The 19,488-nt window shown below is 36.4% G+C and overlaps 1 protein-coding gene across 1 annotated transcript in view; it reads right to left on the bottom strand.

Moving 5' to 3' along the window:
* Positions 1-1,282: 1,282 nt before the first annotated feature.
* Positions 1,283-19,488, bottom strand: part of ASAH2 (N-acylsphingosine amidohydrolase 2) — a 70,536-nt gene continuing 52,330 nt past the window's right edge. The window contains exons 14-20 of the mRNA XM_060116944.1: positions 19,204-19,243; positions 18,314-18,409; positions 15,539-15,634; positions 13,246-13,392; positions 6,558-6,617; positions 3,677-3,765; positions 1,283-1,475 (exon numbers count right to left, since the gene is read on the bottom strand). Of these exons, the coding sequence (XP_059972927.1) occupies positions 1,283-1,475; positions 3,677-3,765; positions 6,558-6,617; positions 13,246-13,392; positions 15,539-15,634; positions 18,314-18,409; positions 19,204-19,243 (721 nt within the window). The remainder of the gene's footprint in view (positions 1,476-3,676; positions 3,766-6,557; positions 6,618-13,245; positions 13,393-15,538; positions 15,635-18,313; positions 18,410-19,203; positions 19,244-19,488) is intronic.

Genomic DNA, 19,488 nt, shown 5'->3' with positions numbered 1-19,488 from the left:
GCAATCTGTATATCTTCTTTGGAGAAATGTCTATTTAGGTCTTCTGCCCATTTTTGGATTGGGTTACTTGTTCTTTTGATATTGAGCTGCATGAGCCGCTTGTATATTTTGGGGATTAATCCTTTGTCAATTGCTTTGTTTGCAAATATTTTCTCCCATTCTGAGGGTTGCCTTTTTGTCTTGTTTATGGTTTCCTTTGCTGTGCAAAAGCTTTTAAGTCTCATTAGGTCCCATTTGTTTATTTTTGTTTTTATTTCCATTTCTCTAGGAGGTGGGTTAAAAAGGATCTTGCTGTGATTTATGTCATAGAGTGTTCTGCCTATGTTTTCCTCTAAGAGTTTTATACTGTCTGGCCTTACATTTAGGTCTTTAATCCATTTTGAGTTTATTTTTGTATATGGTGTTAGGGAGTGTTCTAATTTCATTCTTTTTTCATTTTGGTATCTACACTAAGAGCAAAACTTTGTGGGTTTGGGGTGAATTTGATTAGTGAAACAATCAAAAATCACTTAGAACAAGTCTTGGGAATACGAGACACAATTCATGGGATAAGGGTACCTAGGGAAACACAAGGCATGATCAAAATATTACAAGTCTGACTTTCTCATAATTGGGCTCTGAAGGCAATTCCAGAAATGATTTGAACATCAACAAAACTCTGGATCAGCCATATCAACTCCAGGGTGACTGCTTTGAAAAGCTACACTCAGTATAGAAAAACTGGCATGCTAATTTTCTCTAACTGGGCTTATACATTTGTGGTCAATGTTTATATAATATTTTTAAAATGTGACTGAGGGACAACGTCCTAGCCTTATGCTAATCTTAAATCCATAAAACTTCATTTTCCCATCTGTAAAATGAAGGATCCAACTAGATGACCTCTTTAAACTTTTTAAGTGCTATCATTCCATAATTCTATAAATAAATAGTTTAAACATTGTTCACACATTTTAACCACTCTCACTAACATTTCAGAGGTTTCATATTGAGGGGAACTGTTTCTTTAAACAACCACAGGGCCCCAAGGGAAATCATGCTTTAGGCAGCAGACCATGATGTAAAATCTACTAGAGCAAAGGTAAATGGGACACATACACACGTCTCTCTCTCACAGACAGACAGACAGACACACACCTGTCCCATTAGCAGTAAACTATCTGTCCCCAAACAAGGACAACTATTGAAGTCATCATAATAGGTTACATTCACATGAAATCGATTATTTAAATCATACACAGTACAGCTGCTCTTTATCAACTTTTTTATCTTTGTCAATTTTTCACCAAGTAGTTACAACGTCAAAAGTGGAGGGAGTGCTTTCAAACGAAAGTATGACAGCGGGCTTGAGAAAGTCCTTCTTCCGATTATGTCCAAAGTATCTTATTCTGTAGGTTCCAGGTTGGGCAGTATCTGGAATATGCCATTGTATTGTTGCATTGCTATAACCGTGTAATCCCTTGTGCCAATAGAAACTGTTGGTAGGAAACAAACAAACAAACCCAATTTTACTCTTAAAAATGTGTGATTAGAAAAGTGTATGATTATTCATTAAATGAATAGGAAGGGAGTACCTACCATAAGCAAGGCACTATGCTAAATATTGAGAGTATAGCAATGAACAAAACAGTGAATACTTCCTAGAAGCAGACCTTTAAGAAACAGCCATTTGTAGAAATATCTTCACTTGCTCTACCTAGCTACTTAAATTCTATCCATCCTAGGTAGCCTCACCTGATATTCAGAACACAGGATGTCCCCTGCTTTAAAACTGCTATAGCATCCTTTTAGCCCTTGCCATCCTCTGCTTCAACTTGACACTTCTTTTTGCATCTAGATTCATTTGTTCAAAATATATATTTCATTAGCTCATTAGTGCCAGACTCTATGCTGGAGGTACTGAGAATACCATAGTGAGTGAGACAGACGTGGTCCAAAGTTTCATGGAGTCTATGTTCTACTAGGGCAAGGATAGGAAGAAAGCAATAAACAAGTAAACCAACAAATAATTTTAAAATTTATAAGTGAAATGAAGAAAGTAAGACAGAGGTAGCCCTAAGGAGATGTCATTTAAACTGAACCCACACACATCTAGAGAAAGAATATTCTAGGAATAAGGAAGAGAGAATGCAGTGTCTGAAGCAGGAGCAAACTTGGTACAGCCAAGGAACAGGACACAGGTGAGTAGGATCAGGGCAGAGTGAACTGTAGAAGAGTGGCTGAGATAATAGAAACAGATGGAGTCAGATCACGTTGGTCCTTGTAGACCATGGCAGGAAGTTCAGCTACTCTTCTAGATACAGCAAGGTACCATGGGCTAACTAACTGATATTCTCAGTTATGTGGAGGGTAAATACCCTGGGCAGAGAGGGTATACTCAGCATCCTATGTTTCCTCAGTGACAGGTCCAGTGCTTTCAGTAAATAGCTGGTGATACTGCTGCTGTTGAACAAGGCTGAAGACTACACATATCCTCCATGTTGACTGCTATTCTGATTGTGGGCTCTTGAAAACAAATCATCCTTTTCTGTCATCTGTATAACCTTATTTTAACAAGAAATATGTATGTATTACTTGTTTAAAGATTACCTATACCCTAGAGTCCTAAAGATCAGAAGAAAAATTATGCCCATATTTTTGAATGGCTATCAAATAGGCCACAACAAGGTCAAATCTCTATTTTCAGTTAACCATGGGAACCAAACCAACATACAAATAATCACTTAGCTTGAAGTGATTTGAATTAGACACAAATTGCCAAAAATTTTGCCCATGTCCATGCTACTGTCCTGTGGTATGAAATTTAGAGAGTTAGGAATGGAAACATTTTCTTATTTCAAATATATTTTCAAATCTTCACATTATCTATTCAGCTCAGGTATTTCATAACAAAAAGCACAGAGAGATGTTTCTCTGAGGGAACTCCATAAACACATTTCTTTCCTCCTTGGGTCAGTATTAAACTCTCAAGCTTCTTGTGTTTTAGTAATTCAAATGAAGAATCATTGACCATATACAAACATGCAACACATGGTAGGTATAGACGCATTATTTTCCCAGAAGGAATGCTGGCCTCTACAGAGCCATCTCAACACCTTCACCCAGCGCCCCTTTCAACCACTTTGCAGGAAGGCTAGCCAGCTCTTAGGGGTAATGTCTGTGACCATGGAAAAAGACAAAACTAACAGATGTTTATAAGAATGGAGGTCAGGGCTTCCCTGGTGGTGCAGTGGTTGAGAGTCTGCCTGCCAATGCAGGGGGCGCGGGTTCGTGCCCCGGTCCGGGAGGATCCCACATGCCGCGGAGCGGCTGGGCCCGTGAGCCATGGCCGCTGAGCCTGCGCGTCCGGAGCCTGTGCTCCGCAACGGGAGAGGCCACAACAGTGAGAGGCCCGCGTACCGCAAAAAAAAAAAAAAAAAAAAAAAAAAAAAAAAAAAGAATGGAGGTCATAACCTCATTAGCATCTAATCTTACAGAAGCACACACCATATTGTTTTGTTGAAAAAGAGGATCAAAATGAAATCTAATAAATCAACTAAATATGGCCAGAAGTCTCTTTGGGAATTTGGTATCATTAATATCATGTACTGAGCCAGTCTTCCCATTTGTCTTCTCTGCATTACTAACCAACTCTTTTCAGGGTTTGAAAGACAAAATATTCAATAAACGTGCTCACCGAGTCTCCCAGGAGGCATCATTATGTATTATCTTCCATGTTGCTGATGTGTTCTCATATTTCTCCACAGTGAGGAAGGTCTGATGGGTCTGAAATGCAATTAATATAACTGATCAGACACTGTATAGTCACAGAAGAAACATGTTTGTACATTGTACATACCCCATACTCCCCTTTGTTGACCATTGCTAACCTCCCAATATCTGATATGAACGTGTATTAGAATTTCATCCAAATCCTTAGGTGTTCCTCCTAACATTCTATGTAATATCTTCAGAATGTTAATTCACTCAGTCTATTAAAAAGCACAGCTTTTCTTTAGAAAACTGAATGAAGCATAATTTTAGAGCTGAGAGCAAATTTTGGAAATTAGGGAGAAGAAGAGACAAAATAAAACAAGATTTAGAAAAGGCAGCAAACAGTTTCAAGACATGTTTACTGATCTGTATTCCAAGACCTTCTCTATTCACCTCAAGATTTAGGAGGGAAAATGGGAAAATTTCCTCATCTTTTCATCTCCAGGTAAATGAATTATTAGTAAATATACTGCCTTAGCGAAAGAATTGAAAAGGATGCATATATCTTCCTACTCCTAGGGTGCTAAAAGCGACCCTTATATTTTGTCATAGTGGATTCCTAGAAACCCACATCATAAGCAGATTTTATTTTCCCAGTGGAAAATAAAATTTTCCACATCAGTTTATAGTAATATGTTTTAGGCCAAAAATTCAGCTTCAAATAAAGCATATATTTAAATAACATAATAAGTTAAAAGATACAAAGGCCATAAATTTCCAATTTTCTTAAAAATCTTTAGATTATGGTCCTTAAGGGCAGGACTCGTGTCTAATTTACCTTTATCCATCACAGCCCTGTAATTTACAAGTGTTCAAATAAATGCTGAATGGATCACCTACTTATAGCTGGGCCATGGGATTATTTAAAATTCTTCAATTACTCACCTAATGGATTATATTCAATAAAAAAATATTTTCATAACCACAGTGACTCTCAAAGAGAACTGTTCATGGCCATTTAGGGCAGAGTGACACTGGGAAGGCCTTCAATGGAGTAGGAGATAGGGTGGAGTAGGACCCAGTGTATAGGTCTAGAGTGCAGACCAGAGGACAAGGCTAGGATGCCGAATGTGTGAACTATGTGACCATCCTCTCCCCACTTCCCAACCTTAATCTTTTCCAGATACACAATTAGTTCATACAAGTTACTTAATCTCTCTAAGCCTCAGTTTATTCACCTGTAAAACAGGGATAATAAAACATAACTCATTGGGCAGTAGGGAGGATTAAATTAGATTCATGTGATGATGTATGTAAAACTTTAGCCTCATATCTGCAAAGAGTAAGCATTCAATAAATAGTGGTGAGGAAGTGATGATTACTAATAATAAGGGGCACCAGAAATTGTATTATTTTATAATAATTTTGTATTATAAATTTTGTATTATAAATTGTATTATAAATTTTGTATTATAAATTTTGTATTATAAATTGTATTATGCCAAGTCCCAAAACATTCTTAGAAATTAATTCTATTCTCATTATAGCACTTTATCAGTTTAGTCTCCTGTTTCTCCATGGCAATAATGATTATAGTATTTCTCTACCCTAAGGATGTCAGATTACAGCTAATCCTGCAGTCTTGCTACAACACTTTAATATCTTTAGAAAGTAATGTTGTAAACATGTAAATATTCTGGCATGACTTGACTGCCTAGAAAGTTATTTCAAACAGGTGCATGTTGACTACCCAAACAGTAGAAAAAATTTCCCCAATATCATATTTGAAAATGTCATATTGTCACAATTTTTATCAAAGGAATAACCATATTTTAATAAACAGAAATGGGAAGGCTCATTTGGAAGAAAGGTATTTTGGATTATAAGTGACAGTGGGCTCTGGGAAGAACGACTCATAGATAAAGTGAATGCATTCTCCACCCTGTTAAAAAATCTGACCTTGAAATCACTTTTATAAACCCACTTTCTTTTTCCTTTAAATATTTCTTTGTTGTTTGAATTTTTACAACTAGAATGTGTCTGGTTATTGCTTGTGTAGTCATATGAACATTCCAAGGAAGTTACGGAGGAGTAAAATTACTTTATTTTATTCATAGATATATTCTATATACTTTATCATATATACATATATAAATACATATGACAAAAACAAAAAAACTATGAAATGATATGTAACAAACTGTCAACAGTGATTACCTCTAAAAATGTTTATGAAAAGAGAGGTATTTTCACATTCTATTTTAAGAACTTCTATACTGTCTGTTTTTACATGGGATCTGTATATCTTGTGTTATTTTTCAAGATTAATAAATAAATACCGTATTAGTGCCAGTAGCAAAAACTAGGGAAATGGCCAATGCAAGAAAAAGTAAAGTGCATGGGCCAGGGCTCCAAACCAGTAGAGCGTCCACCCAGGGATCCATGATCATCCCACAACAGTAGAGGCAGGACCAGAGTCAGGAGTGCAGGAGAAGAGAGGAGCCAAAGATACACGTCACACTGGCCCTAGGATTATTTTACCAAATTCAACAGAGTTTTAAAATTGGAATATGGAAATAGGAACTGTATTCAAATCTACATCATCTCAAGAGACAATGCCATTCTCTATACATTGTGCTATATGTGATCCTAAGTAGAACCAGTTAAATGTTTCCTGTGGGCGTTTTTCCCAGACTCAACTCTACGTTAACTGTTCCCACTGAAAATTTTCTCACACCTACAAAATAAGATGAAAAGCAAGTTGGAACATTTTACCTTTATTCTGTTAAGCTCCATAGGGTACTTAAGTAAATGAAAGGCTAAAAAGTGGACTTAAATTTGTAAAAAGAATCATGGATGCTTACGTGGTTCTCTGCTGAATTCTTCGGGTTAGCACCTACAAATGTAACTTCAACAACTTCTCCCTGAAAATAAAAACTCATTTTATGACTTGTAAAAAAAAGTATTTTTTGCCATGCCCATATTTGGGCCATTATTTATGAAATGCTTCTAGGAGTTTGGGTACCTGTAGAGATTGTATTCTATTTAATCAAGTGAGTTGTCTTCTGACAATATTAGAGAAAATACACTTGTAACAAGGGACACAGGAATTTGGGGGCAACAAATTACTTCAGAATTTGGGGCCAATGAATTTGCTTTTGGTAGATTCAGATATAGATGAAGATATACAGCTATAGTTCAAATTAGTGACAGCACAGTAAAATGGCTTCTTCAGCCTTGGATATCTTCTTACATCTCCCTCCCATACACATCAGGAAATGGACTGAATTAAGTAAAGAAAGCCAAAATTTTCCATGTATGACTTATACTTTTTTGTTGTTGTTGTTGTTGTTATTCTTTTTTTTATACAGCAGGTTCTTATTAGTCATCTATTTTATATACATCAGTGTATACATGTCAATCCCAATCTCCCAATTCATCACACCACCACCCACCTCCCGCCCCACGGCTTTCCCCCATTGGTGTCCATATGTTTCTTCTCTACATCTGGTCTCAATTTCTGCCCTGCAAACTGGTTCATCTGCACCATGTTTCTAGATTCCACATATATGTGTTAATATACAATATTTGTTTTTCTCTTTCTGACTTACTTCACTCTGTATGACAGTATCTATATCCATCCATGCCTCTACAAATGACCCATTTTCATGGCTGAGTAATACTCCATTGTAGGTATGTACTACATCTTCTTCATCCATTCGTCTGTCGATGGGCATTTAGGTTGCTTCCATGACCTGCCTATTGTAAATATTGCTGCAATGAATACTGGAGTGCATGTGTCTTTTTGAATTATGGTTTTCTCTGGGTATATGCCCAGTAGTGGGATTGCTGGGTCATATGGTAATTCTATTTTTAGTTTTTTAAGGAACCTCCATACTGTTCTCCATAGTGGCTGTATCAATTTGCACTCCCACTAAGAGTGCCAGAGGGTTCCCTTTTCTCCACACCCTCTCCAGCATTTGTTGTTTGTTAATTTTCTGATGATGCCCATTCTAACTGGTGTGAGGTGATACCACATTATAGTTTTGATTTTCATTTCTCTAATAATTAGTGATGTTGAGCAGCTTTTCATATGCTTCTTGGCTATCTGTATGTCTTCTTTGGAGAAATGTCTATTTAGGTCTTCTGCCCATTTTTGGATTGGGTTGTTGTTTTTTAATATTAAGCTGCATGAGCTGTGTATATATTTTGGAGATTAATCCTTTGTCCGTTGATTCGTTAGCAAATATTTTCTCCCATTCTGAGGGTTGTCTTTTCATCTTGTTTATTGTTTCCTTTGCTGTGCAAAAGCTTTGAAGTTTCATTAGGTCCCATTTGTTTATTTTTGTTTTTATTTCCATTACACTAGGAGGTGGGTCAAAAAAAGATCTTGCTGTGACTTACGTCAGAGAGTGTTCTTCCTGTTTTTCTCTAAGAGTATTATAGTGTCCAGTCTTACATTTAGGTCTCTAATCCATTCTGAGTTTCTTTTTGTGTATGGTGTTAGGGAGTGTTCTAATTTAATTCTTTTACATGTAGCTGTCCAGTTGTCCCAGCACCACTTATTGAAGAGACTGTCCTTTCTCCATTGTATATCCTTACCTCCTCTGTCACAGATTAGTTGACCATAGGTGCAAGGGTACATCTTTGGGCTTTCTATCCTGTTCCAATGATCTGTATTTCTGTTTTTGTGCCAATACCATATTGTGTTGATTACTGTAGCTTTGTAGTATAGTCTGAAGTAAGTGAGTCTGATTCCTCCAGCTCTGTTTTTTTCCCTCAAGACTGCTTTTGCTATTTGGGGTCTTTTGTGCTCCATACAAATTTTAAGACATTTTGTTCCAGTTCTGTAAAAAATGCCATTGGTAATTTGATAGGGATTGCATTGAATCTGTAGATTGCTTTGGGTAGTAGAGTCATTTTCACAATATTGATTCTTCCAATCCAAGAACATGGTATATCGCTCCATCTTTTGGTATCATCTTTAATTTCTTTCATCAGTGTCTTATAGTTTTCTGCATACAGGTCTTTTGTCTCCCTAGGTAGGTTTATTCCTAGGTATTTTATTCTTTTTGTTGCAATGGTAACTGGGAGTGTTTCCTTAATTTCTCTTCCAGATTTTTCATCATTAGTGTATAGGAATGCAAGAGATTTCTGTGCATTAATTTTGTATCCTGCAAGTTTACCAAATTCATTGATTAGCTCTAGTAGTTTTCTGGTGGCATCTTTAGGATTCTCTACGTATAGTATAATGTCATCTGCGAATAGTGGCACTTTTACTTCTTCTTTTCCAATTTGTATTCCTTTTATTTCTTCTTCTTCTCTGATTGCCATGGCTAGGAATTCCAAATCTATGTTGAATAACAGTGGTGAGAGTGGACATCCTTCTCTTGTTCCTGATTTTAGAGGAAATGCTTTCAGTTTTTCACCATTGAGAATGATGTTTGCTGTGGGCTTGTCGTATATGGCCTTTATTATGTTGAGGTGGTTCTCTCTATGCCCACTTTCTGTAGAGTTTTTATCATAAATGGTTGTTGAATTTTGTCAAAATCTTTTTCTGAATCTATTGAGATGATCATATGGTGTTTCTCCTTCAATTTGTTAATATGGTGTATCACATTGATTGATTTGCATATAATGAAGAATCCTTGCATCCCTGGGATAAATCCCACTTGATCATGGTGTATAATCCTTTTAATGAGTTGTTGGATTCTGTTTGCTAGTATTTTGTTGAGGATTTTTGCATCTATATTCATGAGTGATATCAGTCTGTAATTTTGCTTTTGTAGTATTTTTGTGTGGTTTTGATATCAGGATGATGGTGGCCTCGTAGAATGAGTTTGGGAGTGTTCCTTCCTCTTCAATATTTTGGAGGAGTTTGAGGAGGATGGGTGTTAGCTCTTCTCTAAATGTTTGATAGAATTCACCTGTGAAGCCATCTGGTCCTGGACTTTTGTTTGTTGGAAGATTTTTATTCACAGTTTCATTACTTGTGATTGGTCTGTTCATATTTTCTATTTCTTCCTGGTTCAGTCTTGGAAGGTTATACTTCTATAATTATTTGTCAGTTTCTTCCAGGTTGTCCATTTAATTGGCATAGAGTTGCTCGTAGTAGTCTTTTAAGATGCTTTTTATTTCTGTGGTGTCTGTTGTAACTTCTCCTTTTTCATTTCTAATTTTATTGATTTGAGTCCTCTCCCTCTTGATGAGTCTGGCTAATGGTTTATCAATTTTGTTTATCTTCTCAAAGAACCACCTTTTAGTTTTATTGATCATTGCTATTGTTTTCTTTGTTTCAATTTCATTTATTTCTGCTCTGATCTTTTTTTTTCTTTTTTTTAGTTTCTGCTTTATAACAAAGTAAGTCACTCATACATATACATCTGTTCCCACATCTCTTCCCTCTTGCGTCTCCCTTCCTCCCACCCTCCCTATCCCACCCCTCCAGGCAGTCACAAAGCACCGAGCTGATCTCCCTGTGCCATGCGGCTGCTTCCCACTATCTATCTACCTTACATTTGGTAGTGTATATATGTCCATGCCTCTCTTGCGCTATGTCACAGCTTACCCTTCACCCACCCCATATCCTCAAGTCCATTCTCAAGTAGGTCTGTGTCTTTATTCCTGTTTTACCCCGAGGTTCTTCATGACATTTTTTTTCTTAAATTCCATATATATGTGTTACCATACGGTATTTGTCTTTCTCTTTCTGACTTACTTCACTCTGTATGACAGACTCTAGGTCTATCCACCTCATTACAAATAGCTCAGTTTCGTTTCTTTTTATGGCTGAGTAATATTCCATTGTATATATGTGCCACATCTTCTTTATCCATTCATCCGATGATGGACACTTAGGTTGTTTCCATCTCCCGGCTATTTTGAATAGAGCTAGGATGAACATTTTGGTACATGTCTCTTTTTGAATTATGGTTTTCTCAGCGTAAATGTCCAGTAGTGGGATTGCTGGGTCATATGGTAGTTCTATTTTTAGTTTTTTAAAGAACCTCCATACTGTTCTCCATAATGGATGTACCAATTCACATTCCCACCAGCAGTGCAAGAGTGTTCCCTTTTCTCCACACCCTCTCCAGCATTTATTGTTTCTAGATTTCTTGATGCTGGCCATTCTGACTGGTGTGAGATGATATCTCATTGTAGTTTTGATTTGCATTTCTCTAATGATTAATGATGTTGAGCATTCTTTCATGTGTTTGTTGGCAGTCTGTATATCTTCTTTGGAGAAATGCCTATTTAAGTCTTCTGCCCATTTTTGGATTGGGTTGTTTGTTTTTTGCTATTGAGCTGCATGAGCTGCTTATAAATTTTGGAGATTAATCCTTTGTCAGTTGCTTCATTTGCAAATATTTTCTCCCATTCTGAGGGTTGTTTTTTGGTCTTGTTTATGGTTTCCTTTGCTGTGCAAAAGCTTTGAAGTTTCATTAGGTCCCATTTGTTTATCTTTGTTTTTATTTCCATTTCTCTAGGAGGTGGTTCCAAAAGGATCTTGCTGTGATTTATGTCATAGAGTGTTCTGCCTATGTTTTCCTATAAGAGTTTGATAGTGTGTGGCCTTACATTTAGCTCTTTAATCCATTTTGAGCTTATTTTTGTGTATGGTGTTAGGAAATGATCTAATCTCATACTTTTACATGTCTGTCCTGTTCTCCCAGCACCACTTATTGAAGAGGCTGTCCATTCTCCACTGTACATTCCTGCCTCCTTTATCAAAGATAAGTTGACCATATGTGCGTGGGTTTATCTCTGGGCTTTCTATGCTGTTCCACTGATCTATCTTTCTGTTTTTGTGACAGTACCACACTGTCTTGATTACTGTAGCTTTATAGTATAGTCTGAAGTCAGGGAGCCTAATTCCTCCAGCTCCGTTTCTCCTTCTCAAGATTGCTTTGGCTATTCGGGGTCTTTTGTTTTTCCAAACAAATTTTGAAATTTTTTGTTCTAGTTCTGTGAAAAATGCCAGTGGTAGTTTGACAGGGATTGCATTGAATCTGTAGATTGCTTTGGGTAGTAGAGTCATTTTGACAATATTGATTCTTCCAATCCAGGAGCATGGTATATCTCTCCACCTATTTGTATCATCTTTAATTTCTTTCATCAGTGTGTTATAATTTTCTGCATACAGGTCTTTTGTCTCCTTAGGTAGGTTTATTCCTAGATATTTTATTCTTTTTGTTGCAGTGGTAAATGGGAGTGTTTTCTTGATTTCACTTTCAGATTTTTCATCATTAGGGTACAGGAATGCCAGAGATTTCTGTGCATTAATTTTGTTTCCTGCAACTTTAACAAATTCATTGATTAGCTCTAGTAGTTTTCTGGTAGCATCTTTAGGATTCTCTATGTATAGTATCATGTCCTCTGCAAACAGTGACAGCTTTACTTCTTCTTTTCCAATTTGGATTCCTTTTATTTCCTTTTCTTCTCTGATTGCTGTGGCTAAAACTTCCAAAACTAAGTTGAATAAGAGTGGTGAGAGTGGGGAGCCTTGTCTTGTTCCTGATCTTAGTGGAAATGGTTTCAGTTTTTCACCATTGAGGACGATGTTAACTGTGGGTTTGTCATATATGGCCTTATGTAAGACAGACAGACTTTACTAATTAGTCCAGTCAAGTTTTAAATGAGCACACAAATAAACAAAAATAATAACTCTGGGGTGCAGAAGTGAAGCTAGAATCCAGAGTTGCTACAATATATCAACAAACATGCAGTATTCAAACAACAACCAATACAATACACCCTATTAATAGAATAAAAAACAAAAACCACATGATCACCTCAGTAGACACAGAAAAGGATTTGAAAATATTCAACACCCTCTCTTCATAAAAATTCTCAACAAACTAGACATAGAAGGGAATTTTTTTACCCGATAAAGGGCATCTATAAAAATTCTAAAGAAAACATTATACTTAATGACTGAATACTTTTCCTCCTAACATTAGAAACAAGATAAGTAGGTCCAGTCTTACAACTTCTTTTCAACATTTCATTGGAGACTCTAGCCAGTGCAATAAGGAAACAAATAAAAGGCATCCACAAAAGAAATTCAAAAAGGAATAAGTAAACCTGTTTTTATTCACAGATGACAATCTATGCATAGACATTTCTAAGGAATCCACACCAAAAATATCTACTGGAACTAGTAAATGATTTAGCAAATTTGCAAGACACAAGATCTATATCAAATAGTAGAGGTAGAAATCCTGCTTCATTTCTATATGCTTTTCCTATCCTTGACATATCATAGACAACTTTTCTATGCTACAATGAATGTTTCCAGGACTATCCCTTTAAAAAGAAAAGGAATAATTTGAATTTTAGAAATTCAATTTTCCACAATTACCAACTGAAAAATAAATACTTCCCCATTTTCATGTTTTCAGAGCCTCTGCAGAGATAAGAACAATTTTCTAAATTATTGCTAACAGCTTGTCCGAGGCATGATTTGAGGTAGGTGGTGACATTAAACAACATCTTTCCCCCCATCCCCACACAGTCTTCTGAAGGATCCCAAGACCTCTTTGCGAGTCTTACCACTCTGTATGTAGGGTTGGCTGGCTGCAGGACATCCCCAAAAGTTCTGCCTACGGGCGCTTTATCCACAGTATTAGGGATTAATGGGGCCATCAGGTCTTTGAAAAATGGAGGCTCTGGACCGCTGCTCAGATTGGCTACTGTATCCTAGAACAGAGAGCATTTGCTTAAGAAGCATACAATGTAGAGTCGAGACCCTTTCCCCAGATCCCCAAAAATGCCTTCATTAAAGCAAACACATACACACTCACTTTCCCACTCCCTCTCCCTCTTCCCAAGAGCTAACAACTGTAACAAAATGCGAGGGGAACTCTGCTGAAATAGGAGCTTCATTGTCCATAATTTAAACTTTTGTGACTAGAAGAAAGTGTCAGTCATGGGTAACGCTTTCACTCCCCTAGGCAGTATAATCTAGAGTGTAAGCTAGGAATCATGCTCCACGAGTTTAGATTCTGGGACAGCCATTCTTTAACTGTAGGACTCTGGACAGAAACACATGATAAGCCTCTGTAACATGACACTGTAATTATTCTTTTAAGGTTTAAAAAGTGTTGAGTCTCTCTTATCCAAAGTCACTACCAAGTTTTTTCCTAAATCCTTCTCTGTGCTCATTAAAGAATAGAATAAATATATTTTTAATTTAAAAGTTAAGATCAGCCTGTATCATGACTGGTTTAATCTATACTTTCCACAAAATTTGCCACCTTTAATAGTGTCACCAAAATTCTAATCTCAAATTTTAAACAGCCCTCCCATGGATTTGATGTACTTTAATCCTTGCTTTATATATTTAATCTTGACAGCAGCCACATAACCTACTCATTATCATTCTCATTTTGCAAATGGGAAGATAGGCTTGCAGATACTCAGTGGTGTTTTTTTTCAAGATCACATAAATATTCTTAGACACGTAACTTGTAAAATTCTGAAACAAATTTCCACAAAATGAATCACACTTTTCTTCCTAAATATCACTATAAAATTTGATGACTCTACTTCCACGGGAAGAGCTATAAACTTGTAATTGCATGAAAGTTAAACAGTGGTTATCTCTAGAGATGGGTTAGAGGTTTATACTTTTCTGTATAATCTGACTATTCTACAAATAGTTAGCTTTTATGATGAAAAATAAAAATAGTTCTGTTTTTTAAAAAAGTATCAGACCTAAAATTGAAAATAATATTATGATAAAATAATAACCAGATAATTAAAATATATCTGAAGTAAATACCTTGTACTGAAACTTCAAACAAACAGTCAATAACTAATTAGATGGAGACATATGAAATTGCCCATATTTCACTATTTTGACCTACAGAAACAGCAGTTTTGTTTCAATTTAATATATCCAAGCTCTTTCTTTGAAAGGGCTTTATTGTCTTTGCTATGCCATCATTGCCTCACAGCCTTTATTGGGGCTTATGTGGTTTTGTACAAGGGTCCATTTATCACACTCAAGTCCTTATCCTGCTTATTGACTAATCTTTTGACACCAGAGTGCAGCTTCATATATAAACTATATTCCAGAGGGAAGATTTACACAAGTGGAGTTCCTTTAAGTAAACTTAGTTAGGTGTACAGATTTTAGGTAGATACAATGTGTGTGTACATTCCAAAACACTGTTGCACTTTATCAAATCTAAGGCTCTATTGATTATAATAACTACTATTATTTTTGAACCACCAAGAAAGTGAAAACATGCTACTAACTATAATTGTAAGATTCCTTTGATTGGAAGATATTCAGTTGGCCAAAAAGTTTCTTCAGTTTTAGGTAAAAATAAAAGACATTTTTCATTTTCACCAAGAACTTTATCAAACAACATATTCATTAACCGAATGAACGTTTTGGCCAACCCAATACATCCTAATTTCAGAGATGTTATAATATGGAAAATGGGCATCTCAGAACTGATAAACCACTCAATTCAGGAAGCAACTGGAGAGAAACTGACCAAGATTAGAGAGCACTGGTTCAACTCACAGTTATAGTAAGCTTGATCACTTCTCATCTCTGAACCTATTTGCTCATCTGAAAAACGGGGAAAAATACCTCCATACTTCACACGATGATTGGGAGGATAATAAGTATGAAAAAAGTGGTCACTACCAGAAGATATTAACTGACTCTGAATTTATTTTACCAGTTTCACTTCTTAGAGATACCTCACAGCTACAATATTTTTAAATACAAAGATTTTCAAAGAAACTGAACACTCAAAGCTAAGGTCGTTTTTGCTTCCCTCTGCATCTTCCCACCCCTGAGACACACAAGCATACAATTTTTGATTACCGTAGCAATGGCCTTAGCAAGGACTCTGAAAAGCTGGATGTAAGCAGACAGAGTATGCGGTCCATAAATTGTGGATGCTGCCTCATACCGCTGAGCCTGCAGGAGAGGCAGAACAGAGTCTTACACCATTCTGAATATTTCGATCCATTTACAGAGGTGTTGCATTTTAGTGAGGGGTGACGACTGGACATCTTGCATAATCCAAACTGACATAATTCAAGACTACTTATGACAAAGGAGAGTGGGCATTTCCATCTACCAGCAAAAGTAAATGGCTCTCATCAACTACTTGTTCAAGGCAGTGAAGAATTCTCCTGGCTTATGCCATTTGGACCAACAGTCCAGTTAACCTGAAAGAGGGTAATAGCTCCTGAGTTTATGTCTATTTTAAGTACCTGTACTATAAATGTTTTCCCCCAAAGAGTACAGCAGGAGAAAAAAATGAGGAAAAATAAGAGTCTTAGTAACTCCTGGATAAACTGGGGGGGGGGGGGATGGAACTATCTGGAGAAGGACATTTAACCCATCATAGAACTATAAAATAGAACCAAATACAACTCCTTTTACCTGAGCGCCAAGGCTTTGGTTGTTCCACAGAAACCTCCAATTCATCAGATCTAACCTGGAACTCATCAATCCAAATATATCAGCTTTCCCTGCAACATTCTTCATCTCAGTGAAGGCCATCCTTCCAGTCTCCCATGCCAGGATCATCTTGCAGTCAGCTTAGACCCCTCTCTCTCCTTCCTCCTATATCCTATAAGTCTCCAAGTCATCATTCCTTAATATCTCTTGAATTTTTTCATTTTCCTCTTTCTTTACTGCTTTACCTTGGTCAAACCCTTAGCTCTCACCCAGATCATAACTACAGCTTCTTAATCAGTTCTCTGCTCCTACACTTGCCCTTCCAATTCATTTTCTACACTGCCATCCTAGTGAGCTTTCTAAATCACAGATTTCAACAGAGCATTCCTTCTTCTAAATTCTACTGCAGTTCCCCAAAATCTTCCTTATTGAATCTACATAAAAGACTCTCCATCGACCTAACCCTTGCCTCCCACTCTAGCCCCTGTTTCATTACCCTCAGCATGCTAATTCCATGGTACTCAACTAATTATGGCCCCTTAAATATACTAAGTCTGCCCCTCTGGACTTTTGTGTATGTAGCTCCCTCAATATGGAACACCCTCCCTAACTTTTATTTGCTTAATTAGTCCTTACTCATTCTCAATAACTTGGACAAATTCTACATCTTTGTGAAAATCTGCCAGTCCCCAACTTCAAATACCCAGTCTAAACTGGTGCTCTTTCTCTTCGTTTTCATAACACCTTGTGCATCCCTTTCACAGAACTGTAATCATCTTCTTTCTTCTACGTCTTTTACTGGCCCATAAATTTTAGTGGTCCTGAGGACAAGGCATTGTTATGCCCAGATAGTGGCTAGTACAGTATCTCTCACAAAACATATCTGTTGACTGAATGAGTGAATTAATTAATTAATTAATACTAATCTTTTCATGTCCCTAACCAGGAGACAAGCTAGTAGGGGCTCCTAACTTTATTTGCACCATGGACTACTTTGGCAGTCTGTTGAGGCCTATGGACCCCTTTCAGAGCAACATTTCTAAACACATAAAATAAAATACATGGATTGACAAAGGAAACCCATTCAACTGAAATCAAACAACAATAAACTAACTTTGCGATAGAGTAATGTTTGTACTTCTGTATGATGCTACTGAATAACAAGATCTAGTAGCAGATCTAATAACTGCTGTGATTTTAAAATAGCAATGAGAGTAAAAGGTATTTCCAGATGTGCAGTAACTATTTGTGATATGAAAAATATTCATGGTTCCTACTGGTGACAAAAGTCAGAGGTACAGCTAATATTACTGTCATTTGTTGCCTACATTCATAATTGAAAGAAATGCTAAATGACAGTTACAGATAAATGAAAAAGTGGATACATGAAAACTTATTTGCATCTAAGTTTACCCCAGTTAAGAACCTTTATTCAACAGGATTTCCTAGAAGGCAGGGACCCTTCAGTAAAGTCAACAGAAGGCAGCAGGGCAGCCTCTACTGCTGGAATTACTGAGTATTTGTCAAGGGGTAGCCTATGTGCCATGGTATGCATTGCCAAGTTATACCTGCAGATGTATTAGAAACCATTAATTGTGGAACTCTACACTGTTTTCACGTTTTTAACTACTGTTGTTTAAAAGTACTTGGGCTACTTTCTGTACTATTTGTAAACAAAAACACATTACCAGTCAGCAGCCTCCCTAATTCTTTTGAGGCTCTGTTTCTTAATCTGTATCATGGATATAATAATACTCGACTTCAGTGAGGGCTAATTGTGAGGATTATGTAAGCTCACATTTGCAAGGTGCTTAGCCAGTGCACTCAATAAACAGAAACTATCAAAGGGAGTTTTTCCCAGGTTCTACAGAAGTTTAAGGCACCAGAAGCATTAAGGATAGAGTTAGGAATGTTGTATGCCATAACCCAGGCTTATTATCAGCGCCCCTGACAAAGTAATTTATTTCAGGGAAAGTGGAAGTCAGTGAGACTAGAATTTTGACCTGAACTTGGAAATGGTCAACCTAGAACTCCCAAATACAACCTCTGGCTTATCATTCTCTTACCAGTCCTAAAACAAAATCACCTCTCAAAAACACGATTGAGGAAGTCCACAAAGAAATTCTGCATTTGACGCAATAGGTAGACCAGGGTATAATTCATTTAAATGATGAGAACTTTTTATTTTACCTGGTATTCTTCATACGTGGTAATGTAGTGTGTATATACATTGCATAGACCCGAAATAACAACAGTCATATTCAACATCCCATAAGTTGCAAATTCCTAGGGGGAAAGGGAGAGTGCAATAAAATTACTCTTCATCTTATAGTGTATTATCATCCTACTTATACTTAACATACAATTATAAATATGAATCATTAGTGTAAAATAACTATCTTAACAATATTTTTCCTAATGATCAAAACTGCCTAGGAGTACAGGAGTATCAGAGGATCCGTTAGGAAAACTTAAAGCCATAACTCTGTACTATAGTTGGGTAAGTCAATGGATCTCTGAACATCTTAACGATTGCATTTGCAGATGCAGAATCTTCTTATTACCAAAATACAGATATTTTATCAATTTCCGAAAAAGTATAAAGGGAACATATTAGCTAACCACAGGAGTTATTGCCAGCTCCAAATAATAAGACATTTGTTGATTATGTCATCTTAGAACGATTTACAATACTTTCTGAATATAAAGAAAATCACAAATATAGATAAAATACAGCATTTTTAACATGTGTTAGATTTTCATTTACACAGGACTCTAAGATACTAATGTACTTGGGGTCATTTACTACTGAATCCATAAAACCATTATCAATTTTTAAATTATTAGTACATAAATACAAATGAAACACTTTAATCTTACTATAGTTCTCTTATATTTTTTAAGTTTGTTCTTATGCCATCAATATTTCATTTTCACCTCAGCCATTACTTTCAAGATGTGTAAAACTCTCGTCATCTTCACAAAGAATAATTTAAAAGGTGCAAGATCATAGGGATAGGGAATTCTTTTCTCTTTTCCAAATAAAAATGCATGGATATTTTATTTCATTTTTAATTTACCTCTTGAACTCCCTCCCGAAGTCTTCGTCCAGACATGGTCCTGAGTCAAGAAAACAGAATTATCAAAGTGTTTTCCTATTCAGAATGTACACAAGGTACCCAGAAAGACTTGTAGTAAAAGCCAAAATGTTAGCCTGGCTATCAGTAGTAAAGTGTATAGAAACAATGCAAGTTAAAGTTGAGCTTTTTTCCTCACTGCCCTATCTTCAAAACAAATCCTAAAGTGGAAAGAGACAACTTGAAGGAGGAAAACAGAATCAATGAATATCACTGGCAAAAGATCCC

The sequence above is a fragment of the Mesoplodon densirostris genome, chromosome 1 (assembly GCF_025265405.1).
Source record: "Mesoplodon densirostris isolate mMesDen1 chromosome 1, mMesDen1 primary haplotype, whole genome shotgun sequence".
NCBI lineage: Eukaryota > Metazoa > Chordata > Mammalia > Artiodactyla > Ziphiidae > Mesoplodon > Mesoplodon densirostris.
Note: the sequence above shows the minus strand (reverse complement) of the source record. Positions and strands in the feature narration are given on the sequence as shown.